The sequence below is a fragment of the Arachis stenosperma genome, chromosome 5 (assembly GCF_014773155.1).
Source record: "Arachis stenosperma cultivar V10309 chromosome 5, arast.V10309.gnm1.PFL2, whole genome shotgun sequence".
In the NCBI taxonomy this organism is placed as follows: domain Eukaryota; kingdom Viridiplantae; phylum Streptophyta; class Magnoliopsida; order Fabales; family Fabaceae; genus Arachis; species Arachis stenosperma.
Window position 1 is genome coordinate 124,516,807 of NC_080381.1, and position 27,958 is coordinate 124,544,764.

General features: G+C 29.9%; 1 protein-coding gene and 1 non-coding gene across 3 annotated transcripts; both read left to right on the forward strand.

Annotated features, from left to right (window-relative positions):
- The first annotated feature begins 7,673 nt into the window (after positions 1 to 7,673).
- Positions 7,674 to 12,282, forward strand: LOC130979732 (uncharacterized). Of its 2 annotated transcripts, XM_057903259.1 has the most exons (7): positions 7,674 to 8,167; positions 8,993 to 9,127; positions 9,243 to 9,321; positions 10,164 to 10,258; positions 11,045 to 11,212; positions 11,686 to 11,851; positions 11,955 to 12,282. In XM_057903259.1, the coding sequence occupies exons 1-6, from the start codon at positions 7,840 to 7,842 to the stop codon at positions 11,844 to 11,846; spliced, it is 966 nt and encodes a 321-aa protein (XP_057759242.1). In that variant the 5' UTR covers positions 7,674 to 7,839; the 3' UTR covers positions 11,847 to 11,851; positions 11,955 to 12,282. The 2 variants fall into 2 exon arrangements, with proteins under 2 accessions (XP_057759242.1, XP_057759241.1); XM_057903258.1 differs by having other exon boundaries at positions 11,686 to 12,282.
- A 10,731-nt stretch (positions 12,283 to 23,013) lies between these two features.
- TRNAA-AGC (transfer RNA alanine (anticodon AGC)) lies at positions 23,014 to 23,086 on the forward strand. Its single transcript has one exon. It is a non-coding gene; the product is annotated as a tRNA-Ala (tRNA).
- Positions 23,087 to 27,958: the final 4,872 nt, after the last annotated feature.

Below are 27,958 nucleotides of genomic sequence, written 5' to 3' on the forward strand. Positions count from 1 at the left end.
TTGCTCACCTTAGGCCTTCCCTCAGCCTGCTCATCTGGGTTGGTCTGGTTGTTCTGAGGAGTACTATTAGTATCCGAGGATAGGATTGGGTCTGATTCAGGATTTGATTATGAAAGCAGATTTCTATATGGTTATGGAATTTATTGGGTTACTTGTTCAGCTGTTTGGGCTTCATTCTCACTAGATACTGAGACAAAAATTGTACTTAGAGATGTTGAACCAGTTGTATGTATTGGCTGTTGCTCTTGCTCAATGGGATGTTGTGAAGGTTGTGATTAATTGGAAGGAGGCTCATCTAGTTGTACAGGTGTTGTGAGAGACTCAGACATCTGTTTTGCTAAAGATCTTTGTTGGGCCACATTAACCCCATCCTCCTTTTGGGCTTCAACTTCAACCTGGTTGCTTGCTTCATGAGCCTCTTTCTATTCTGAGCCTCACCCCTACCATGGGCCTCTATAAAAAATTATACATGACCCACTATTTTAGCATCATCATTATCATCGTTAACAACTATAAATCTTTTTCTTGGAGTCTTCTTTGGAGTTGGATTCCTCTTAGCACAAGTCTTCAATCTCATCTTTGTTGGCAAAAGATTCGATGGTCCCAGAACGTTTGGACCATTAAATGGTCTTCATAACAAAACATGTTTTTTAAGTTTTTAATAATTGCTAAATAGTCTTTTTCTAATTTTAATTACAAATTAATCCCATATATTTAATTTAATTATAAAAATTATTTTTTATTTTATAAATAATTATTTTATCATTCATCTATCATGTTTATTAACAATCAAAAATAAAAATAATAATGAGATTAAATCCAAGTCCACCAGTTTCAACTATATATCCTGAATTCCTGATCATGTTTCTGTCAAATTTGATCATATAGAAAAGCTCATCGGCTTTCTGCTTTCTAGTATTATTATTTATTTTCTTCCACGTGATACCAAAGGCATGGATCTGTTCTACAATTCCTATTATTCAGTTCAGTTAAACAAAGTTGTGGATCGAAAACCCATACCTTAATACTCAAAATAAGAAAATATTTTAATCAATTGGTTGATTCTTTTAGTTTAATTTGCTAATATTGAGTTTGATAAGGATGAACACATGAACAACTTTACCTGTAACGAATGCATCATCATCATCGGTAGAAGCACAATTAATGGATTGAATTCGGCAAATTCATATTGCTTTGATGACTTCAATCGATTGGGTAACACAACCAATCGATTGAATTGTGAAACCTCAAGTTGTTTTGAAGTCTTCAATCGATTGGATAATGTAAACAATCAATTGAATTATCAAAAACTCACATTCTAGTCATCATTCAATCGATTGGGTAATATGACCAATCGATTGATTTTTACAAAAACCATACTGCCTTGCAATTTTCAATCGATTGTTTTGTGATAACCTATAGTCCAATCGATTGAGTTATGAGAAAGCTGAAATTCAATTGATTGTTTTGTTAATCCAATCGATTGATTTTCTAAAAAACACGATTTTACAGTTCTGGACGAATGTCATGGATCAAAGATAAACTTTTAATCAATTGGGATTGCCAAAAAGTTTATTACGATCAATGGAAGATATAATTCGTTATTGTTTTTGTTTTTTATTGTTAATAAATATAATAGATGAATGATAAAATAATATTTTATAAAATAAAAAATAATTTTTACAATTTAATAAAATATATGGGATTAATTTGTAATTAAAATTAAAAAAAGACTATTTAGTAGTTATTAAAAAAATTTAAAAACATGTTTTGTTATGAGACTATTTAATGGTCCAAACATTTTGGGACCATCGAATTCAGTGCCATCTTTGTTGGAGTAATATTCTCTTCAATCATAATAAGATCATTTACAGGGTGCTTTGTGTATAAGTGAATTATGTTACCATTCTTCATAGCAGCCTCATACAGCTTAACTATGTCTATATTAGGCCTTTACAATTTCAGCCCATTATCAAGCTCCTTACCAGGTTCTAGCCAATAAAAATCAATAATAGATGTATACCCAATGTCCTTCAGTAAATCATTTATGAAAATTCAATTGAGGGTATCCACATTAACTCTCTCAATTTTTGTTACTTCCCTACCAACATACACAAGCTTCCCACATAGACCTCGCTCAAATCTTCCTCTATAAGACTATGATTGATATACAGAGTAATATGGACAATGGTCATCCCGGCAAGCAATACAATATAATCTAAGGTACCATCCCATGTAATTACGGATAAAAACATAGCAACTGAAAATCTAACCCTAACCCAAAAATTCTGAAAACATTTCTCAAGCCCATAGAACATAATCATAATATCCGATAAATTCCCAGAAACATTCTAAGATGGAAAAACTGGTAATGACATACCTTTGTTCTTCGTGGAGCGACGATGGTCGGCTATGGGTAGTGGACGACGAGATGCTTACAACGATGATGGGCTATGAGTAGTGGACGACGAGATGATTTCAACAATGGTGGGCTATGCGTGGGTAGTGGAGGACGAGATGCTAATGAAGGTGGCCTACGGGTAGTGAAGCAATGACTTGATTAAACTGGAGAAATGTCTCTGTCACGGAATGGAGGTGCTCTGGTCTTCTTCTCTGATTTGGGATGGCAGTGGTGGCGGAAACAGAGCTCTGATAGGGCACAAAGAGTGTTTTTCCCCATTTCTTAACAAAAAATATTGGGTTACATGTAGATAGGTTTGGAAGGATTTTGTTTCCACGTAGGTTCGGATACTAACGGACTAAGTGCATAATCAACGTCAAGGTACTTCTGCCACACTGAGGTCATTTTTCGTGGTTATAAGGTGAGTTTTCTTCTTCCATGGGTACATTTGTCAGGATTTGGATCTTTCATAAATACAAATGATCATTTATTCTACAAAAAGCATAAGTGACTCAATGATTTGGTCAACTGATTAGTTTATTTATAAATACACATCTACTACACATATAAATCTTTTTGCCTTACAAGTTATACAAGTTGGCCAGGCCCAACAAAAACAACTCTCACATATACAAGCGTGATAAACACACGCTGACTCAACCGTTTCAATAGCGCACTCACTCACTATTATAAAAGACGGTTCTTCTTCTTCCTCGATCAAAATTCCAACCCTCGAAATTCAAACGACGCTCGAAATCTCTCAAGAAATTGTGAAAATTGTCACCAAAACTCAAGGAAATCAACAAGAAAACTTCAAAATCTCCATAAAAAAAATACACAAACAAAAGAAGAAAGACTATTCAAGGTACTATTCACTAATCGTCGAGGTTTTTCACTTTTCTCTTTCTCATTTCAAACGCGAAACACTATATAGTTGTATTTCTATTTATTAAGTTGATTCATTATGTGTTCTTGGTTTAAAATAGATATTACTATTCTTGTCATACTGTTCAGTCGGTGATAACCATTTTATGTACTGTGTCACGTATAATTTAACGTATATTTTCATGTGTTTTGTGAATGTTTGCATGTTTGGAACTGAGTTTCTATAAATAGAAACTTTCGTTGTATTTCAAGTAAATTCGACTATCACTAGTGCTGTTGTTCTTGAATATTGTCCTTGTGCTTCTTGTGTCGTTTTATGCATGTTTGGTTGAGTTGAATATCTTTTTGAACTCATATTATATCATGTAATCAACAAAATAATAGAGGTGTATATGGATGGTATTTCGGTGTATATCAAGTGAATTCGACTGTAACTGGTGATGTTGTCCTATCCCTGGTGTAACTAGATACAAAATAGTGTCCTTGTGTTTCTGGTGTCATTTTATTCATGTTTGGTTGACTTGAATATCATTTTGAACTCATATTATGTCATGTAATCTAAAAAATAATACATGTGTATATGGCTAGTATTTCGGTGTATATCAAGCGAATTCGACTATAAATGGTGATGTTGTCCCTTCCCTACTGTAACTAGAAATAGAATATTGTCCTTGTGCTTCTGGTGTTATTTTATGCATGTTTGGTTATCTTGAATATCATTTTGAACTCATATTATGTCATGTAATCTAAAAAATAATAGAGGTGTTTATGGCTGGTATTTCGGTGTATATCAAGCGAATTTGACTGTAAATGGTGATGTTGTTATCTATTAACCATATTTTTTTATTGCTTACAGTAAAAATGGCAAGCAAGAACCCTGCTGCACCAAAATACAATGTAAGCACATATATCTTAGACCAACTCAATTTTTCTTGTATAAATATAACTTATTTAAATGAGTGTCGTTTTGCTTGTTTACAAAAAACTCATGATTTGGGATGCTCGACAAGAGTCCTGAATGAAAAGTTCCAAAACATGAGCGAAGAAAAAAAGGCCTTCATCCAGGAATTGAGATTTGATGGTTTGATGCACATCCCTCAAATGAATGTCCCGAATAAACTCTTGAAGGAGTTGGTATATTTCTTTCATGTGATAACAAATAAATTAGACACTCGGTACGGTGTATTGACCATCAATCTATAAAATATAGGAGTTGCCCTTGGCTTGAATGCATCTAGTAACCGATTACACAAACTGTTAGACTTGCATTCTTTGTAATCTATTCTTTTGAACTAATATTATGTCATGTAAACATAGAGGTGTATATAGTTGGTTTTTCGGTGTATATTATGTCATGTAATCTATTCTTTGTAATCTATTCTTTTTGAACTAATATTATGTCATGTAAAAAAAAGCATGCATGCTCTCGCTCAATTGTGTGCTTCTAATCCTAGACCAGAAGTGGTGATCGAGATAAACTGGAATCCATAAATGACGGTCTTCGAAAAGCTCTGCAAAAGCACCTAAATCAGAATTGACATACACCAAAAAACATGCATTTTACACCTTTGCTACAATTAACAACATACTGAAATTAACAATATTACTTAATCCTAATAAAAAACATTACCTGAAAGTCACTTGTTGTCTCCAAGACCATACTTCATCAAAAAGTTATTCTAATTCCTTTCAAATGATTCTTTTGTAAGAGAGTTCCAAACAACATAACTCATCTCGTGTTTGATTTCTTCGTGTCTCTTGTAGCCATTTAATTTACTTGGAATCTTCTTCATAATATGCCAAATACACCACCAGTGAATTGTTGTGGGCATACAAGCTTTAGTAGCCTTTTGCTTCGATTCACATCAATTAGTAAGAATGCCTTTTGAAGCATTTCCTCCCATGCAATGAAGCCAACATTCAAATAACAATTTGAATGTTTGAATATCCTCGTTTTCATCAAAGCACATCCTAGAAGTATTGACTGACTGTGGTGATTCATCTCGACAAAAGAAACAAAAATCAGATTATACCTGAATACGACGAAACAGAAACAAAATCGTTAAATCCACATAAATAATATCTCTTTACACCAAAAAGGGGACCAAATACACATAAAATAGAACAGCATATTACCTGTTTGTATTGTAAGTGGTAACGAATGAAATAACATCTCCAAAATATTCACAGGTAGCCCTGCTTCTTGCATCTACCCAAAAAGCAATCTTAATCAACTGATCACCTCGAGTTAAAGCTCGAAAAAGAAATTCTAATTCTTCTCTTTCATTATTAATAATTATTTCTCAAATTCTCTTGCATCCTCTAGTTCCGAAACATTTTGCACTTTTCTCGTGATGTAATTTCTCACATCTTTTTCGATAAAAATTAACTCACGGAGATTTCCCGCTACTGCAACAAATGATTGGTATGTTTTGTTTGGTTTGATTCTGGCTTTTACGGACATTTTAGTCCCCAAGAATTGAAAAATACATTTATGTCCTTGATGCTTCTAAAACGCAGACAAATTTACCCCTCTGTTGAAGTGACTCGGTTAGACCCGGAGCACACACGACATGTAACTTTTCAAAAAAGGAAATATTAGTCCTCTCACACCAAAATGTATAGCTTTTCAAAACAGGACATATTAGTCCTCCCACACCAAAACGACGCTGTTATTTTTATGCTGGCGTTGTGCATTGTATTCTTTGTACCTGATTTCCTTTATGTAAATAACTGCTGGATTTGCACCCCCCCCCAATTAGAACCTTCTGTATATCATCAAAGCAAAGAAAGTTTTTTTACTTATGACATACTCCCAGATCGTACCATGAGTTATCAAAAACTCTTCGCAGAAGTATAAAGTTGTGTTTTCATAAGGTCAAATGCGATATCAAACCAACCAGACTTTAGTCCAGAATTTTGAGAATTGAGACAACAAAAGGTGAGAACCATGGTGGCCATCACACAATTTTGAGAATTAAGACAAAGGCAGAGAAGGTTATATATTGAGAGAACAATTAAAAGGTGAATACAATTTGATACAATAGATCTTTTATACACCAACAAAACTAACCAATCAGCCAATCACAACTCAGTTACTAATCTCTGTTAATAATTTCTAACTAACCCCACAAAGGAAGAATCTGATTTGAGAAGACTAATACAATTGTTTCCTCAATAAATTATCAAATGCCAAAGACTAATACAGTTCAACCACGCAAAGCAGAATTTGACCAATATCAAGCTTCACCAATTGGCAGAAACAAACATCAAAAGCTACTAGATCTATTTCAAGAAATTTGAATCAAATGCTTAACCACCTTAAAACAAAGTAAAAAAAAGAAGCTAAGTTGAACTCAATCAACAGTTGCAAAAGCTATACAAAAAATATGAAACTTTGAAATGTAACATGGAATTATGGTTGAAACTTCACACTTCTAAAAGAGCAATCAAACCCTTGGGAACAAAGCGATAAGCAAGAACACCAACCCTAGCACCATCGGAGAGAGCACAAGTGTGCAAAACGTCAATAACGAAGAGCTTCTTCGCTTTCTTGAAGAACGCTGATTCCTTCTTCCACCTCCTCATGTGAGCCATCACAAACACCATCTCCTTCTGCATAGGCGAGTCTATTACGACGCTGTATCGAGGTGAGTTCGCTATTATCCATGGCACCAGGTCACGCTCCTTTGCAAATCCTAAACCTAAAATGGCGCAAAGGAGTGAGAGGGTGCGGTTGGGAGGGAAGTAGAGTGAGTTAGGGTAAGCGAGGGAGTGGAGAGGGAGGGGGATGGTGGGGCAAAGAGAGGAGGGGCAGCGTAGGTGGTGGTGCAAGAGGGAGTCAGGAGGCAGGAGGTGATTAGGGGTTAAAGGGGCATGTGATGAGTTTAGGAGAGGGAGGAGGTTGTTGAAGGATGTGAAGATGGTGGAGAGATGGTTAGAGGCTGAGGAAGGAGTTGGAGGTGGTTGAGGACAGTGACTCACTTCACTTACTTCACTGTTTTTGTGCATTCGAAGAATTAGGGCTCATAAATTTGAAAAATTGGGGATCTGGGTGAACGGCGTCGTTTTAGTGTGAGAGGACTAATATGTCCTGTTTTAAAAAGTTACATGTTTTGCTGTGAGATGACTAATATATTCTGTTTTAAAAAGTTATATGCTACATGTGCTTTCGTAACGATCGGGTTAATGCCACATCAGACTTTTTTGCGAACAAAATTATTTCAACAAAAGGATAAAATTATCCGCGTTTTGAAGGAATAAAACACATAAATATATTTTTTAATTATTGAAAACTAAAATGTCTACAAAAAAAAAAAAAAAAAAGGGTTAGGACCTATTTGAATTAGTGGAAGGAATTTTGGCACGCCTAGTGTTAACGAACACACTGGAGCAGCCAAAAGCCTTAAACCCTCTCGAATCTTACGATCTGTCCCAAACACATAAACCCTTTCCTCAGTTCTCATTTCTCAGTACTCAATTAAGAAAAGAAAAAGGAAAAACAAAATAACCAAAAATCACAGATCTTATCTCCGAATCCCAAACTCATCGCTATGAGAAGGATTACCTCCTCCGTACTCCTCCGGACCTTATCCGCCGCTCGAGGCGGAGCCATCTCCTTCTCCGTCCCCAACCGTTTCCTCCAGGTAGCTCTCTATGGCAGCAGTGCCGGCGGCGCCAGAGCTCCCCGCCGCTGGTGGTTCACCTACGGACCTTTCGCCGGGGCGTCGCTGGGTGTCGCCGGGGCTCTGGCGACGGCGGTGGTCACCACCTCGGCTTATCAGGAAGTCTTTGCCAAGGAGCCGCCGCCGCCCGAGGCTCTCCCGAATGACGTCGTTCTCTACCAATACGAGGCTTGCCCTTTCTGCAATAAAGTCAAAGGTCTCTACACTTTTTTCTTTTTTTCGTGTGTTGAAATGTTTTTAGGGATTAGAATGCTGACTTGGTGTTTGTTCAGTAGGGTAGCGTTGGGTTTTAGGAGTTTATGTGGCTGTAATTGTAGCCATTACTTGCATTGCTTGCTGTGAATTGCAAATAATCATTTTTTTTTTTTGCTTCGATAAAACTGCATCTCGTTGATCTGATTCGAAATTATGGAAACTGGATTTGGATCATCTAAAGTGAGAATCATTGTACGGTGAAACAATGAGCTGTTCTCCGCTATTGGGTTATTAGTGAAATCCACATCCAATGTAAATTATTGATACGATGGTGGATCCCTTGCATTTTTGGGTTCCAGTGATTTTCATTTTATGGAGTTTTAATTCATAAGAAAACAATATTTGTTTTGGTTGCTGATGAACTGGAGAAGCAGGAATTGAAAACTTACCTGTCTGGAAATTTTTTGCTGGAACCATTAAATGTATGTTTGGATACTGCAGTCATCTTCGGAACTTTTTTATACAAGTTTATTATAAAATGTTTCCTGAGTTTTAGAGGGGGTAGTTAATCATTTCTTCGGAAACAATCAAATCCATACACTACTTAAGTCACATTGCAAAGGAGCATTACTTGCCTATTAAGACCTTTGATAAATGAAGTTACTTTCTAGATTGATTTATCTCACATATAATTGTGAATATGTGCTAGGATATTGGTCCTTATTCTTCCCGGCATTCTTATTTCTTTATCATTGTAGTTTCCTATCATTGAGCTTTCACAGCATTTTCTTAGTTACCGTTGCTGATGCTTTGCTTGCTTGGCCAGCATATTTGGATTACTATGATATACCTTACAAAGTTGTGGAGGTCAACCCGCTCAGTAAGAAAGAAATTAAATGGTCTGAGTATAAGAAGGTGCCAATATTGATGGTAGATGGTGAGCAGCTAAATGACTCTTCAGGTATTGGACATTTCCCCTGAAAATTGGCTGTTGAGTTTTCTCATTGACCTATGCCCACTGAATGAGACACTTTGGGTTTTTTCACTAAGTTGTTTTGTACCTGTCATTTTGGCAGCTATAATTGACATGCTGGGAGAGAAGATTATGTCAAAGAAAAAGGCAGGTGAGGATGACGAAGAGACAAAATGGAGGCGGTATGATTTTCCTCCTCTTCATTCCGTTTTAGTTTCCAATCAAACATGTCTCTAATGAATCGTAAGTGGTGAAGTAACAAGCACCATTTTCAGTAGTTCGATTGAATAATGTTTTCCCCTATTTTAGGAGGTTGTTTATGACACTTTCATTTGCCTAGAATATGGAAGTGATGACTGAAAGAGAAAGCTTTCTACCTTCCTTTTCTTCCATATGCTATAGGGTTGATGTAAAAACATGTAGTAGTTTATAACATTGCACTTATTATCTCAATGCAAATTTGTTCTGCTAACAAGTGTAAGAAATTCTGGGCACTTATTATGTGAAGACAATATAGAATATAGATGAATGTGTTGTTCTATTTCCTTGTATGCTTCTAATTCTTAAGATTTTTTCTCAAATTGGTAGTTTGATTTCAGTCATTGTACTTGTTTCTTAGGGTTGTGCGTGCTTACAATTTATTAAATCTCTTTAGAGGTCATATATGAGTCAAGATCTAGGATTTGAACTTTTCTTTTTGGTTCCCCTGATTAGTGTAGTTGGTTTAGTATCCTGATCAGTCTCATTCTTTTATGTAAGAAAGGTCAGGTGTGGGATTTAGGCATTAGTTCCTACCAACTTGTTTCTCGGTTGCACTTCTTTTTAGTAAGATGGTCAATTTAGCATCCAGTGTCTGTAGTCGATAAATTGCAATATACATCAGTATAGGCAACTTTGGTCATTATTGCTAAATTGAACCTGCTATAGGAGACTCATACAGAAAAAATATATGGAAATGATTAAATCGTATTTTTACTTGGCATGAGTCTACTATACTAATTATCTTTTCCTGTTTCTGATACAGGTGGGTTGATAATCATTTAGTACATGTTCTGTCACCAAACATATACCGAAATACTTCCGAAGCACTCGAGTCCTTTGACTACATCACGAGCAATGGTATGTGTTGATCTAGTTACATAATTGGTATTCAGTTGAACATATTTCAAAAAGTTGTATATCTCACCACTAAATTTTGTTATATAAAGTTATCGATATCTCAATAAAGCATGACTTTCAGTCAAAGTCTATAGTTGGTACTTGTAAGATGTGGACATCATATGGAGTGCAGAAATCCAATACCAAGCATGACAGGATGCTTCTATAAGAAATGAAATTATTTGCTACTTTCATTACCCTGCTTCTCTCGAAAATGTGGCAATTTTATTTGAACTTATTTTTATTTATTACCCTAATTTTTGGGCAAGTCATTTTTTAGATGTAATTGTGCGATTTTTATAAACTGGGATTATTTTTATGATTGAGCATGCGGCTTTAAAAAGACTCAGATGATATAGAAAAATATGAGATGTAGATAAAATAGGAGATGCATACAATAATACAAAGTTACAAACAAAGAGATGCATCATCTCTCTCTGGTTTTGACTTTTACAACAGTTCATTGATCAGGTGTCTTCGATTGTGGCTAAAATGATCGCAGCTGAAGATTTTCCCTTTTACTTTTTAAATCCCTTTGCCTCTGCATGTACCTTCCACACATAACACTATATCAAGGAAATAATTTGTTTTTGGATAACTCTTTGCAAATGTTCTGTCTGCTTTCTGCTTCTGCACATTATGCATGCAAATTATTCAAAGTTCTATCTTTGGCCATGCTCTATTCAAGCCCCTGATTTCTGATTGCCTAATGTGTAGTAATTTATTTCAATTTTATGTATATTGTAGGAAATTTCAGCTTTACAGAGAAAATTACTGTTAAGTATGCTGGAGCTGCAGCTATGTATTTTGTGTCCAAGAATCTGAAGAAGAAATATAACATCACTGATGAACGTGCTGCTCTTTACGAGGCAGCAGAAACATGGGTAGATGCTCTGAATGGCCGGGAATTTCTCGGTATGTACTCAACTTTTGTGTCACAGAAACCTATTATAATGCAAGAGCAAACATTCACAGATCACAGTGTATCTGTGCATGTTAAACTGAAGCCAGAGATCCCTTTCTATATCAAAATTTTTAGTTTTAAATTTCTTCTCTAATATTTTAGCGTCAACAAGAAAAAGTGTACCAGATTGGTTATGGCTTCATAATATATATCCTTGTCGTGCCAAAACATTTATCATAAACTTATTTATATACAAGTTTCATTTCTATGCGTTATTGATATAAAACTCCTCAACACTAACATGGTCCGGGACTTGTATATAACTCAAAAGTTAAAATGAAACCCTTGTATACCTTTTTTTATATTATACCACAAATTTAAGTCTCCAGCATGTACTTGAATATACTGTTTTGCCTTTGGTGATTAATCATTATTGCATTATTTAGATATGACCCCATGACTACTTTTCTTTCTTTTTCTTCAGGAGGGTCTAAGCCTAACTTAGCTGACCTGGCAGTGTTCGGGGTTTTAAGACCCATTCGGTATCTGAGGTCGGGAAAGGATATGGTGGAACACACGCGGATTGGTGACTGGTACTCGAGAATGGAGAGTGTTGTGGGAGAGTCTGCCAGGGTTAACGCCTAAACTAGGTTCGTAATCTCAGATTCAAATACTTAATTTTCCTTGCTTCTATTACTACCTTCTTTGGTTTTACCTCAACTTGTTTGAAGTGAAGACATTTGGGTTTCTCAGTGAACATTTTTTGGCTCGTCAGGAAGATACTCCAATGTGGTGATAGTTAAAAACTAAAAAGAATGTAAAGCAAATTTTTTGCTGGAGTATTGATTCTTTAGAAAACATTCATAATTTCATCTGTTATAGTTGCTATTATTGTAAAGATCTAGCTGTATCAGGGAATAAGGCAATTATCTGTTGTACCCGAGATTGAAACTTCGGTACTGATCATAATACGCAAAGGGACATCAAGTAAATATTTAGTTTGATGCTAGTCAATTAATATACAACAAATAATGAGACCTGAATATTATAATATATATTATATGATGGAATTTCTAGACAACCAAATCAAATTTACGTACTTCGTACGTTCTTCTTCTTCCTCCTCTTTTCCCCCTCCTCCTTTATCATTTTCGTCGTTATCACTTCCTCTTCCTCCACCTTCTTTTTTTCCTCCTCATGATCCTTTATCATGTCATTATCATCATCTTCTTTTTCTTCTTCGTTGTCATTGTTGTCGTCTTTTTGAAAACAAATTAAAAAAAAAACTGCAGTATTCTATTTTATGTGTCATCTTCTACGCAATTCTTTTTTAACGTCGTCGTCATCGACTTCTTTCAAAAAAGAATAAGAAAAAACTGCAGCATTCTATTTTAAAAATTCTGGTTTCAAAATTAAAAATTTTTATGTCATAGCTAAAAATTTTAGTACTATTTTTCTGTTATATATTTTTTTAAACAATTCTTTCTCCTCTTCTTCCTTCTTCTTTGTTGTTTTTGTAGTTTTCTTGTTTCACACTTTGCGTAATTTTATTGTTTCACTTTTTTAGAATTAAAAAAAAATACAGGAATATAAAGAAGGGATTATGCGGCTTTATTTTATTTTTTGGTTTATCTTTTTAAATAATAAACACAAATTTATGGAAAAAAACCACATCTTTATAATAAAAATACAAAAAATTCTATACGGAAAAAAAAAGAAAAAAAACAATAAAAAATTTATAGCATTCTATTTTATGTGTCATATTAAAATTAAAAAATTTCTATATTATAATTAAAAAATTTTGGTATTATATTTTTATTTTATATATTTTTTTAAACAACTCTTCCTCTTACAAGTATACAACTATACATTTCCTTAACCTTTTACAAATCACGATACTGACAAAGTAACAGACAAATTTTTATTTTAAACATAAGGTCTACGTGTTGTGTGTATAACATAAAATTTTGAAGATAGATTATAGTGTTTTTTTTTTTTATTACACTGAACTGCAAACTAACAATTTTTAGTGTTCGTTATGTCTTTGTTTTTAATTTATATAAAGGTGAAAACTCAGATACAGTCGATTTCATGTGAAGTTGATAATTGAGAACTATTAGATAAAAATTTAATTAAATCAGTTAAATCATTTAATTGCTCTAGTTATCAACTTCACATGAAGTCGATTACATCTGAGTTTCTACCTTATATAAAACTAGAATGAGACCGTACATTGCGAGAATTTAAATAAATAATAGAAGTGATTCATAAATATTATAAAAATAATTTTAAATACATAAATATAAATATAAATAATAAATTATTTTTTGAAAAATATATTTATTGAAATATAAAAGTTTAATTACATGAAAATATAGGTTGTAAACATTTCAAGATTTTATGCAAGATAGTTATTTATATAATCTCTAAAGTTATCTTTACTAATTTATATTTCAAAAATGAAAATTTAGTATATCTATGTTATCAACTATTTTAATAAGTACAACTAAACTGCATTTTTTTTATTGGATATGATTAAAACATAAATATTACATTAAAATTAAATAATATTGAGTAATTATCTTAGCTTGAATTAATTCAAAAGAAAACGTTGTAAAGACCGAACACAAATTATAATTTTATCCAATATAATAATAGTTATTTGTGGGTTTTATAATCTATTCTATTATATAAAAATCGGATGTCTGCACTTAATGATGGAGCTGACGTAGCAAACTTCAGAGAGTGTTTCCTGATTTAATTATTTTAACTCATTCAATACAATTTATTACTATAACTTAATTATATCAACTAATTGATTTGATTAAATATTTAAATATTAATATAATTTATTATAATATATATTACTTAATTAATTTTACTACATTAATTGTAATTTGTTATATTAATTAATTAATTTATTCATTTATAAAGTCTGAAATAAAATAAATAATTTATTGTTTATTCTAATTAAATTCATTAAATTTAATTATACATTATATACAAATTAATAATAATTTATAAATCACTTTATATTATATATGTATTAACAAAATATTATATATGTCTTAATGTGTTAATTAAATATTATATACGCACAGAAAAATAAATACAAAGATGATTTATATAATATTGATAATATTATATTAACACGGTGATTTTTTTTTGTTTTGATATCATAGAGTATTGATAATGATAATATTATTATATAGTATTATATAAACTTTCTAATATTAGTATAAAAAATTAGAAAATTATTCCTTATGGCAATCACTCTGGGTGGAATAGTGTCTCCCTTATATAGTATTGATAATTGTTGCTTAATTTAAAGTAATTGTATGTTGGTATCTTAAATTTATTTTTCAATAATAACCTAAATAGATAAATCTAATTGAATTGAATGATTATATAAAATATTTTATATTATTAATATACTAAAATTAAATTCATTTTTTGATGCAGAATTTTATAGGTAAATTTTATACAAGATTAAGTTATTTTTTATTTTTTTATTTGTTTTATCTGTGTTACTTTATTTAATTTTAAATAGCGTCATATTTACAATTACCGCCAGTATGATATTTTATAAAATATGAAAATCAATTTTTTTTATAATTTAAATATCAATATTTGAGTTAATTTTAATTTAACTTTTTTAAATTAATGTTATCTTTCATTTAGATCTTAATTAATTTAAAATACAAAAATACTAATATATTTACTATCTATTTAAATAATAATAACTTTAATTTATTTACTGTCTTTTTTTCTTTTATATTTTGTTTAGTAAAGATAATATATGGATTAGGATGGAGTTAAAAAATATTCTATGTGATACATGTTTGGCACTGATAAATTCATATGAAATAGAAGAGAAGAAAACAAAAAGCTAAAAAACACTGAGTTGAATGGTGTAAACAGATTCATTGAAGTCAAGTGTCTGTGGGTTCTCATGTCTCATCTCATTTTTCAAAGTTCAAACACATTTTAAATGTATGAATTTTATTTATATTTTTTTCCCTCTTCAATAAATACTACAATCTCTTTCTATTTTTGCTATAGGCTTGCCTTTTATTTAAAAAAATACACAAAAAATATATAAAAAGAAAAATCAAAGAAATTAAAACTGTTATTATATTTTAAAAAATTAAATGCCCTTTTAATTAAATATCTATGTAATTCTTATCTAGATATATAAATTGTATTTTAATATATTGAGTGGTAAATATAAAAAAATATATATAATTAATAGATAAGTTAAAATAACGAATAATGAGATATCTATCTATTCTATTTATTCTATTATATAAAAATCAAATTTTTACACTTAATGATAAAGTTGACGTGGCATGTTTCTTAGAATGTTTCCTGATTTATTTCTTCTAACTCATTAAATACAATTCATTACGGTGGATTAATTATATCAACTAATTAAGATATTTAAGTATCACACAATTTAATATTATGTATATCAATTAATTGAATATAATTGTTAGAGTATAATTCGGATCAATTAGATCAATTAGCATTATTTAACATATCTAAATATTTATTATAGGATATTACGTCTTTATTATTTAGATTCTCTTAGCACTTATAAATATCCTTCTATATTGTATCATTTTACACAACTTGAATACACACAAACCTTTTCTCTACTGTTATCTCTTACCCTTTCTAATAATAATAAGTACAGTTTAATTTAGTTAGAAGTTTATTATTTTATAGTCTTCTATAGAATAATTTTTTTATCACTTTGGATATTTTAACTCTTTTTTCTTTTTTTTTCTTTACATGTAATTTTGTTGCGCATTAACTTTGTTTATTTAATGATGAAATATACTCATGTTAATTCTATCATATAATAGTTTATTTTTCTCCTATGTATTTTGATTTGTATAGTTACTATTGATCTTACTGTTTTCGATCTTGCTACTTTTATTTTCTTGAATTGTTCTTTATTTTTTTATGACTTGATAATTTAAAAAAAAAAAGAGCAAAGAACAGAAAAAAAGATGGCCAAAAACGAAGGTTAGAAGCCTAAAACAGCAACATCATTACTGAGTATTATTATTATTAATATGAACTTTATTATTTCTTTTCTAACATTCTTTAATACAAGTATCGTTTCTTTTTCTTAATTATTATTAATACTTTTATTCTTTTCTTCTCTAATTATTAATCTCCTTATAATAATTTTTTTATCGGATATTTTTTTTGGTCTAATAAATTTTTTCTCTATTTTTTGTCAAAAATAATTTATATTAGAAGAAAAAGATAAAAGTAAATTTTAAGATTCAAATTTAAATAAGATGTGCAAAGAATAACTATTGAATTCATTTGGTCTATTTAAACACTTTGTATTATCGTCATTGAAAATTTCAAATACTATTATAAAATTCTAGATATTTTTATTTTATTATTCTTAAATTATATATTATACTGTGTATTTGAAGAGTTTCATCTTTTTAAAAAAAAGTGTGACATTATATACTTTTTAGATACAATAAATGAATAATAAGTTTAAAATGAGTAACAAAATTGATTATATAATAAGATACAAATTTTTAGAATTTCTAGCACAATTAATAAATTTTTAGTTTCGAAATAATTGTTTACTCTATTTTTTATCTTTTATTTGATTTTTTATAATTTTTTCTTGATTTTTTTAATTAATTATGGTTGTAATAACTCATCATAAATTTATGTTCTGTAAAAAAAATTTATCAATCATAAAACACAGAAGACTTAACCAAAAAATTTAAAAAATATTGATTAATCACAAAATAAAAAATTGTGAATTGTGCTTTAATTATGTTGTAAAATACAAATTGAGACTATTTAAGATTAGTTTTTTACCATTAATGTTAACTTCAATCATAATAAGGTAAAAAGTAAAAATTGTATATAATAATTTAATTTTATTATTTATACTACCAAAATTATTCTTTAATGTATTATATCCTATTTATTTTTATTCATTGATAATCTTTAGTTCTCTATCTTCAATAAAAATTTGAATTGATTAAATAGATTATTTTTCAATTAGTAATATAATTATTGTAATATTTACTTTGTTTACTAATATTTTTTTAATTTATTTAATCTGATTAATCATCTCTTTCTTATTTTATGCTAATTTAACTAATTAAAGTTAATAAATTTCAGTTATTTTAACTCTTACAAATTTTTATTATAATAATGTATTTCTATTAATGTATTAATATAATTTTAATATTTATATATCATTAATAATAATAATCTCATTTTAAAGTGATGTTTTATTTTTAATATATATATATATATATATAATGTGTCTAATTGTAAAAAATTTACTATTTTTTATGCGATTAGATTAGACATATTTATATTCAATTTATTTGATTATTTAAATAAAATTAATTATATTAAAAGATTATATTAAGATTATGGTAGATTAATTATATTATTATTTATTAATTATATTAAAAGATTAAAATTATGATAAATTATCATTATTTTATTATTTTTTATTTTTTGATATTAATTCAGATGTTTAGTTTCTTTTTATTATCATTTTTTATTCTCTTATTCTATGTGTTTATTCCCATAAATCTTGCTAAATTAAATAAAGTACTGTATATCTTCTTTTTATTCTTCTTTTATATACACATAAAATTTATTAAATTATTTCTCTTCCATCTAATAATTTTGTTTCTCTTCCATTTATATTTCTTTCTTTCAATATTTTATTGGTTCTTATTTTTTTAATTTTATTTTAATTTATGTATTTGTTCTTACTATACCTATTGTTTTTTTTATTTATGTGTAATATACATTCTTATATATGTTATAGAAATATGATTTGATTCCATTAACTTGCCAAATTTTTTTGAAAAATCTAAAGCTAAAGCACAAAAATATATTTATAGATATTTTACTTTAATTTTTTAACTAAAAAATATAATAGTTTTTGTCATATTTGTTGGAATTCAAAGTTAAATATGAATATTAATTTTTGAAATAAAATAAATATATTTTAAATTTTTTGCATCTAAAAATAATATTCTATCCATGTTAGAATTATTTAGATGGATAAGTAATAGTGAATATAAAATTATTTAGGATGGATAGAACTAAGAACATCTTTTTATTGAAAATACAAATTTAAAAATATTATATTCAATTCTCAATAGCCAACCTCTCATTGAACCATTGTATTTTCAAAAGATTTTTGAAAAAATGAAATAGTTTTAGCTGTATAAATTTTGTAAAAATTTAATTAATTTAAGATATTTATTATCGTTGATTAAAAAAGTAAATTAAAATGACAATTTAATATTTTTATACTCTTAAAATATTATTTATTTATTTTTCTAGCATTCTTTATCATCCAATGATCATATTAATATAATTTAATTCAATAAAATTATTTATTATCATTTGATTGAATAAAATTTTTATTTTAGCTGAAAATTTTAGGATTTTTCAGCCTCAAGATCATCCATGTTAAATCACTAAAAAATATAACTAAGAGCGCAGAAACGTCTCTTCATTCGAGAGTATGATTGAGATCAGAGAGCTTGACTCTTGTGGTTCTTTGATCTTCGTCAACCAAAATCTTCTGTATTTTTTATAGGGCTGAATCACAATTTTACTGTGTAAAAAGAGATACGAAGACAAGTTTGATGTGTTGGAGACCAAAATTCTAAAGTCATTATTTATATTTGAGTGTGACACTCATTAAACCCTAAAACTCAAATAAAATAGTATCTATGATTTTAATCTCATTTATCCAAATCAAAAGTAATAATGACTTATTTAATATAACATTTATGACAATAAATGAGATCACCATTATATAAGTTATTTAATGTGAAATTACTTAATTTACGATTATAATTAATATATATATTATCCATAAATATATTAAGAAATAATAATTTCTTAACAATCTTCTATTTGGGTTATAAATATATATTTTCTGAGATAACCTCTTATAAATTTTACGCATAAATCTGAATGTTATTTCTCTTATTAGTTTAATAATCTGGTCTATCTCATATATTAGTTATGAAATTACCGAAACTTTTATCACATTAGTGTCACAATAAAATTACGATGATCTCATACTAAAATACTCAACCACATACAATCAAATTTGGATGAAAAAATTTAGAAATTACATACAAAAACGATCTCATGCATGTCTATTTTTAACTTGAATAAAAATTCTATTTTATTCGGTGACAGACTCAGATGAAACTGCAACGGCAACGTCCGGGCTCATAGCGAAGGCGACTAAGTGATGAGTCTATGGAAGAAGAAGAGAAGAACTTAACAGATCACAATGAGAGAGAGAAAGAGAGAGAGAGAGAGGGAAATTTACCTAGAAAAAAAAACTCGGTAGGAGAATGGTGGCGACGGGCTCAACAACGAGGGTAACGGGATGAGCAACGATGATGACATAAGCTGTGAACAGTGACGGACCCAGAAAAATTTAGTAATGGGGACAAAAATATAATAAAATTTAGGTATAGATATTTTTTTGCTTCCCACGATATTCAACAAGTTAAGGACTAATCCGTCATGAATTTGAATTCCATTTAAGAATCTACAATTGGCCTGCAATGAGTTACTATACATATGAGACAAAATTCGAACCCTCAATACTTATTTAAGCGGACGACTAAGTTGATCACTTGATCAATCTAAATTGGTTTAGATATATTCAAAATTTAAAATTAAAACTATCTAATACATATTGATAAGAACTAGAAATATACTCACAATCATTATTATAATATTTAAAATAATAAAAATATAATTTCATACACATAGTATAATATTTAAAATAACAAAAAAAAATTTATAAGGACCTTTTTTTATTTTTAATATGATTAAATATTATTTTTTATATATATATTTTTAAACAATTATTTTACTTAATTGTCAAATCTACTTATTATAATTTTTATAGTATAAATAAATTTTTTAACCAAAATAATTACAGTATATTAATACATAGATAATATATTTTTTATCTTAAACAATTTAAAAAAATTACTAATAATTTAAGTTGTATTTAATTAAAAAATTAAGTTTTAATTTAATTATTAATCAATTAACTAATATAATATAATTAATTATCACTAATTTTTGAGTGTATTTATTTATTTTTTATACTAAATCAAATTTAACAATATAATTATTATTATGTGTTAAGTTTAACAAAATATTTTTTAATATAAAATACAAAAGAACTATTTATATTTTATTTTGAGACAAATATAATATAATAAGTGGTATATATGTATATAAGTATTACTTTTTTTAAAAAAAAATTGTGGGACAAATGCCCCATCTATATTAAACGTGGGTCTGTCTCTGGCTGTGAAGGAAGATGAGAGTTGTGAATAGGTAAGCGGCGATGAACTCAGCAACAACATGACAGGAGCTATGCGGTTTTTTTGTGAAGAAATCGAGAAGAAGAAGATTTTAGGTGAGGATGATTGAGTTTATCTTGCATGGCTATAGAGTATAAACTGAAGCTATGAATCATGTGTGATGTGAGACAAATCCTAATTCCTAAAAAGTGTTTATATGTATATATTTGGGGTGGATATACCCTAAATCCGATCAAATCCTGTCTTGAGCAAAATCTGCCCCGACTCGGGTCAAGTTATTACCCTTTTCATCTGGGTATGGACGGGTCGGGTACCTGCATATTCGAAAACTTCTGCCAAGTCTAACCACGTATTGATACTTCATTTATCAAGGGTTTATCGCTAGCTAATGGATTGCTATATACACAAGGCGAGATTCTAACTCCTAATAGTTGTTTAAGCAGACGAGTAAGATGATCACTTAACAAACTCAAATTGATTAAGACAAATACTAATTATTTTTAATATTTTAATATTAACAATTTTGAGTGTTTGATTTTAATTATAACTTTATAAAATATTTATAATAATAATTATTATATATATTATTTAATTTTTTAATATAATTTTATGTATTATACCGTACTTTGTACGGGAACATACACTAGTACTATTAAAGCGAGTGCAAAAGTGTATTGAGTTATTACTTATTAGGCATAAAATTAATCGTAATAGTCTAAAATTAAAAATTATATTAGAAATAGTATTTCTTTTCCTATAAATCAAATTATATGAAAGTAGTTTGACGTCTATCGACTATAGTATAAAGCGTTCACTGGTTTTTATATTTTGAAATAGTCTAGCACACCCATCTCCCATAAATTATCTTTAAAAGAATGCAATTGAAAAAACACATGAATAATCAATTTGTTTCATGTGTTTCTAAAAAAAATGGAAGATACTTTAATCTACAATTTAGAATTCAACACATGTGATGCTTTAAATAGGAGAATCTTGTTAATTATTGTGAGATGTATTATAAAATATGAATTGAACATTTAATATTAATTAAAAGGAGATTTTTTTTAAAGTTAGAAGTGAGACTCAAGTCCGTCTTTTCAAGTGAATATGGATATGTTATTTGAATTATAGTTTGTTGGTTAAAAAAAATTAATTGTACAAGTTATTTTATTTATTATTATGGAAATCGTTACAACTTACAAGAGTTAACTTTAAAACTATATATATATATATATATATATATATATATATATATATATATTTTCATAATAGAATTACATCTATACTGCTATGTTGACATGGTAAAATTCTAAAAATTTATATGTCGAATTTTATATAAATAAAATAGATAAATAAATAAATATTATTTTTTATAAATTTTATATTAATAATCAATAATATATAGTTTTAAAATTTGTTACAAGAATACAAGTAAAAAATAAGCTAAGATTGGAGGAAAGTTTATATATATATATATATATATATATATATATATATATATATATTATCAAAACGCATACACAACAAAATCATGTGTATAAATGTGTTAAGACTTGTGTCATCAAGTTTTAATATCCTTGTATACAGAAGCGGATTTAGGGGACTAGCATGGCCATGGTCCCTAAATTTTCAAAATTTAAAATATATTTAATATAATATTTAAAATTTTTAATAATATACCTTCTAGTTTAATGATTAAAGAGAAATATTTCATACTCCAAAATATGAGTTTAAATTTCATTTCATACATTTTAAATTTATTTTCTTTTGTTCTTTCATTTTTTTTTTGTGATTCTTATATCTATTATTATATAAAAGTACTTTAGTTTTTATAATAATTCTTAATTGAATGTAATAAGAAAATATATACATAAAAATAAATTAGATTAAATTTTATTTTTTATGATATTAAAATCAAAATATATTAAATGAATTATTTATTAATGAATATATTTTATATATTATATTCATTAATTTATTTTAAATACATATATTAAAGGTATTAGAGAAACAAATTTATATTATTTATGTTATATCTTTTATAATAAGGATAAAAATTAAAATTTTATGAAAACACACTTTGATATAAATTATTTTTAAAAAATTAATTTTAGTTTAAAATAGTATTAAAATATACAATTATTTTTTTTATTAAAACTTTCCATTTTAATATTGCATTTTCAATTTTTTATTTTTGGCTCCCCTTTATAAGATTTCTAGATATAGCAATTCAACATAATCTCTATTACTCATGTCTTTTTTCTTTTCTATTTTGGGGGAGTGGGGAAGGTGAGAATTGAATCAAAGCTTTCGATTGCATTAAGATCTAAATAATTTTATGTATACTTGATATTTCACATAAGCTGGATCCACTAAAGGAACAAAAATAGTGAATATATATTAAACCATCGAATAGATGCCGTCGTGGGGATGTAGCTCAGATGGTAGAGCGCTCGCTTAGCATGCGAGAGGTACGGGGATCGATACCCCGCATCTCCATTTTTCTCTTTTGGTAAAAATATAAATTCTATTGAGTACTTTTTCCGGTCAAAAACAACTATATATATTAGAAAAAATTACATCTTTTATCGCTGATATAAATTCATATCATGATTATCAATATTAGTAACTTAACACATACTATTGTATCTGTTAAGTCTTTTCTAAATTTTTTAGAATATATTTAAATTAAATTTAAGCATATAAAATTGGGATTTTTTATTTAAATAAATAAAATAAAAGCATTAATTACAGAAATAAATAATTTTAAAAATATTTATCGATTTGCATTCCCTAGTCATATCTCGTTTACAGTGTAAACGAGATGACATTGCGTGTATCTCGTTTATACTATAAACGAGATAGACATGTATCTCGTTTACGGTGTAAAAGGATACATGCAATGTTCATCTCGTTTACACTGTAAACGAGATACATGGAGTTGTGTCCCACCGACTATAAAAGGATATGTAACTCTTGGTATTTTTCACAAACTTTTTGTATCATATTTCTCACAAATATAAGGCATTAATGGTCAGTAATAGTCCGTACATAGTTGTGCTTGTGTATCCCAATTGCCGTATGAGAAACGGCGACAATGGAGTGACATTTGAGTGCGAGGATCCGATATTGTTTCGCACTCAGCGTGTGAATACGTTGTCGGATTTGAAGAGTTTGATACTGAGCAAGCTCGGTGGTACAGAAGCGAGGGAAATCGGAAGGGTGGCATATAGATTGCTGGCCCCATAGGTAACGGAGTCTTCCGATTTCTACTATTCCGACTTTAAGGGGACGAGCATGTGCGAGTGATGTTCGACATCCAAGGGAGGATCATGGTGGAGCAAGTAATGGAGCTGTCTGCAGAGATGGGACACAGTGGCGGTGGTCCTTCCGTACACTAGACCTATGTGCAGGACGACCGACTCCTCGCACCACCGCCGATTCATGTCGCCGTTCCAGTGGATGAGGCAGAGGAGGGCGAGGAGGAGTCGGACGAGGATTACGTGGCGGAAGGGTAAGATCGTCCCTCAGCTGACTGGCAGTAGGCTGGACATCGGGGGGCAACTCCACCAGCCTAGGGTCCTCTAAAACCTCCTGCCTAGATAGATGCCTCACACAGCAAGCTCCACGCCACCAATTGTAGTACTCACCGGTCGGCCTAGTGTCGACTGTATAGTGCACTGTAATCCTGCAGATTAGACTCGAACCTCTGCCTCCAACCGTCGTACCACTACTGGAGTCGCTCCGGCCACCAAACATCCTCATTGCGACCAGTGGTGGTCAGATACCTGTCGTTAAACACATTAAATAAATAAAATAGTTTCACTATCAAAACAACAAACAACAACCAACGTATAACTTTGAAGAAATTAACCACGTTCGTACTTGTCAATATTCACTAGAATCCCTGGCACTGGCTACTCCCCATTGAACTACCGTTTCACCCGATCGACGTGGTGAAACCGGACAATGTTAAAGCAGACTATAGGAACGGCCGACAACCATGTACCCCACTCGTCCTCCTCACGGAACCAGTGTGGGCGCAGGACCTGCAGCACAGGGTCATCGTACACCCTCCATGCAAATTGAATAAAAAAACGTGAAACAAAATAACAAGTATTAAAACACAGCAAGTAGAAGGAAATATCAAAATATTTAATTTCATGACTAACCTCATCGAATCGTAACCGGTCGATGGATACCCTATAGTACAAGACTCTGGCTTGGTGCTGATCCCTACTCTGCTGCTGCAATCCAACCAATCTGAAAGTAACGAAGACATATACAACTCATTGAGTTACAAACCGTGCGAAATAACACCAAAGTTTAACATGAAATGAAAAAGTAATATTTGGATACCTCGCAGCTAGCGGGTACTGGTAGACTCCTCTATCTGGTGGACACCATTGAGAAAATCTTTGGTAAATCCAACTCATCAGCAGCGGAGTGCAACCGGCGATATCTGTGACGCCCCGCTGTGCCGCCAAACAGAGTGACTGGTAAGTCCAAGCCAGCACAGCAGAGCCCCATGATAACGCTCTGCACTCCGCGAAATCCCGGAGAAGCGGTAGCCACAGTACGTGCACTAGGTTGTTGGACTTATCTGTCAGCAGATACCCTCCGATCAGTAACATAATGTAGCATCAGACATACTGGCAGAGGGTCTCAGGATCGTCGGTTGGGGGCATCTGTCAGACACGATCACGCAACCAAACCAGCTTCAGCGTGAACGACTCTTTCCTCTACGCCGCCTGCTGTGCCGCTACCGGAGGCCTAGCATCAAGCATCTGCTCCACCATTGCCCACGTCTCGGTGTTGTACCACCGACCAAAGTCACGAAGGCACCCCCAATGGAGTTCCCGTGTGCACGTAGGTCCAGGTGGTACGCCACATCTTGCAGGGTGATAGTGACCTCATCCCCACGGGAGATGAAACGTGTGCGTCTCTGGATGCCATCGCTCCACGAATGCCGAAATCAGGGAATTGTCAAACTTGAAGTCCCTGAGCGGCACCGTGTCGCCGAATCCGACCTCAGCTAGATACGGGACGATGGCGTCGGATGGAGGAATGGTATGGTTGACTCGCCGGGGCAGTAGAAGGCGAGGCCTCTGCGGAATGAAAAATAATTTTTTAACCTCTAAATAGATAATAATACATTTTTCTAGTCTACTTAAGAACAAAGTACTACTACTACTTAGGAACATACTACCATGTGTATACTCTATAGCTGTCTCTAAGTTACTTATGTCGGTAAGTAAATCGTAATTAAGTCATACAAATCTTACACAAGCAAATATTGTTCTAAATTCATCATACAATCCAACCCCTAAAGCATCTTACTCAGTGCTTGTCACTACGAGACTACCCTAACAATCCTCACATATTTAGATTAACCGAACATAACGCAACTAACCTCAAAGTCGGCCGCCCCAACGTAATGCGAAGTCTCGTTTAGTCTGTTGATGTCCCCGTCGTTGTTCGCCTGGCGTGCCATCATCGTATTGGACTCAAATATAATAGGAAACGGTTAAAAGAGGGGAGAAAGAGTTTGCTTGGGTCAAAAACAGTGTGTAAACGACTTATATTTATAGGTGCCGGTCAACCTTATCTTGTTTACAGTGTAAATGAGATAGACACGACGCAGCTAACGTGTCATATCTCGTTTACACTGTAAACAAAATACATACAATATCATCTTGTTTACACTGTAAACGATATATGACTGGAGAACGCAAATCAATAAATTTTTTTAAAATTATTTATTTCAATAATTAATGCTTTTATTTTATTTATTTAAATAAAAAATTCTATAAAATAACGTATTTTTATTTGTATTAGATGACTCAAATGTTTTGGATTATTAAAAAAAAAATACTAATAACTCAAAATCATCTACTTGATTTTTATTTATTGGTCAAAGACTTGTTGCTTCTACAAAGTAGGATTCAGAATTAAATACTACATCAATTCAAGTTGAAATATATAGATTGTATTAACGATTATCTTAAAATTATTTAAAAAACACTCATTAAAAAAATATAAATATAATTCTTTTAATTGAAAAATGTAATATCATTTGAAATAGGGTTAGAAGTGAACCAAACTGAGACGAGTTAGATCAAACTCAAACTCAACTTATAAAAATTAAACTTGGCTCACGGCTCGACTTATTAACAATCGAGCCTATTTCGTAAGCTCAAGTTCAACTTAATGCGAAAGCTCATGAGTTGACTCAAATAATAAAATATAATCTATAATTTTATATCAATAAATTATAACTTTTATATATATATATATATATATATTAAAAAATATTAAAAAAATAAATTTAATATATTATCTATCTATCAATTATAAATTTTTTATTTATATTCTACATCAAAAGTATATATAAAAAATGACTATAAAATTTTAAATAATTAAGAACATTAATATATATATATATCAAATTATTAATACGTATATTATATATGCATTTAATCTATACTTTTAATATTATATATATAATCGAGTCAACTCATGGGCTAATAAACTAAGTTTATCCAAATTCAAATTCAGCTCATTTAATTTATGAACTCAAATCTAAGCTCAAACTCAATTTACCAATTCACAAATTCAGCTTATCAAGTTATTAATGAGTCGAATTTAAACCGACTCATAAGCTAGTTTTTCAACTCTAATCGAAAACAAAAGATTCTTCTCCTTTTAATAATAAAAATGACTCGAACCTCTATCTCAGTTAGTGCCTCTAATAGCAATGGGCCAAATTCGAAACATGAGGAATAATATTTAGATTATTGAAAACTTTTAATTGTATCGATTTATTAGTGTTTCAATTATTTTCAATTGTTAATTTTAATTATAAAATATATATAATATATATAATTAAAATTAATGATTAAAATTAACTAAAATACTAATGTACGAATATACTTAATTTTTTTTAGATTAATTACAATAATAAAATGTTCCAAGATGTAATTATGGGTTTCACTTGTTTTTTTTTAAATATTATTATTTCATATGACTAATATTTTCAACGGAAGGTATACTTATTTTTAAAAATGATCTAATGTAAATGTAGGTAACTTTTGTATGATTATATAAATAATATTTATAAAACCTTTAAATAAAATTTTAGTTTGTGTGAAATTGTAATTTATTGTTTTGGTTCTTGTAATATGTTTTTAATTCTAGTCCAACTAAAATTCAAAATATTTAGTTTTTATCTCTACCATTAAAAAATAATTTAATTTTAATGTAAAATTTTATTTATATATTCAATTACATAACTCCATGTAAAAAAAAAAAATAGATATGATTAAATAATTTTGTAAAATAATATAATACGCTAAAATAATGATGTGACAA

What these genes read in the sequence shown, in the direction of transcription:
- LOC130979732 (XM_057903258.1), top strand. Translation starts at nt 7,840, where the DNA reads ATGAGAAGGATTACCTCCTCCGTACTCCTCCGGACCTTATCCGCCGCT. An exon ending in GAAGAGACAAAATGGAGGCG is followed by an intron (nt 9,322 to 10,163) that starts GTATGATTTTCC and finishes TTTCTGATACAG; the next exon opens with GTGGGTTGATAATCATTTAG. An exon ending in TGACTACATCACGAGCAATG is followed by an intron (nt 10,259 to 11,044) that starts GTATGTGTTGAT and finishes TGTATATTGTAG; the next exon opens with GAAATTTCAGCTTTACAGAG.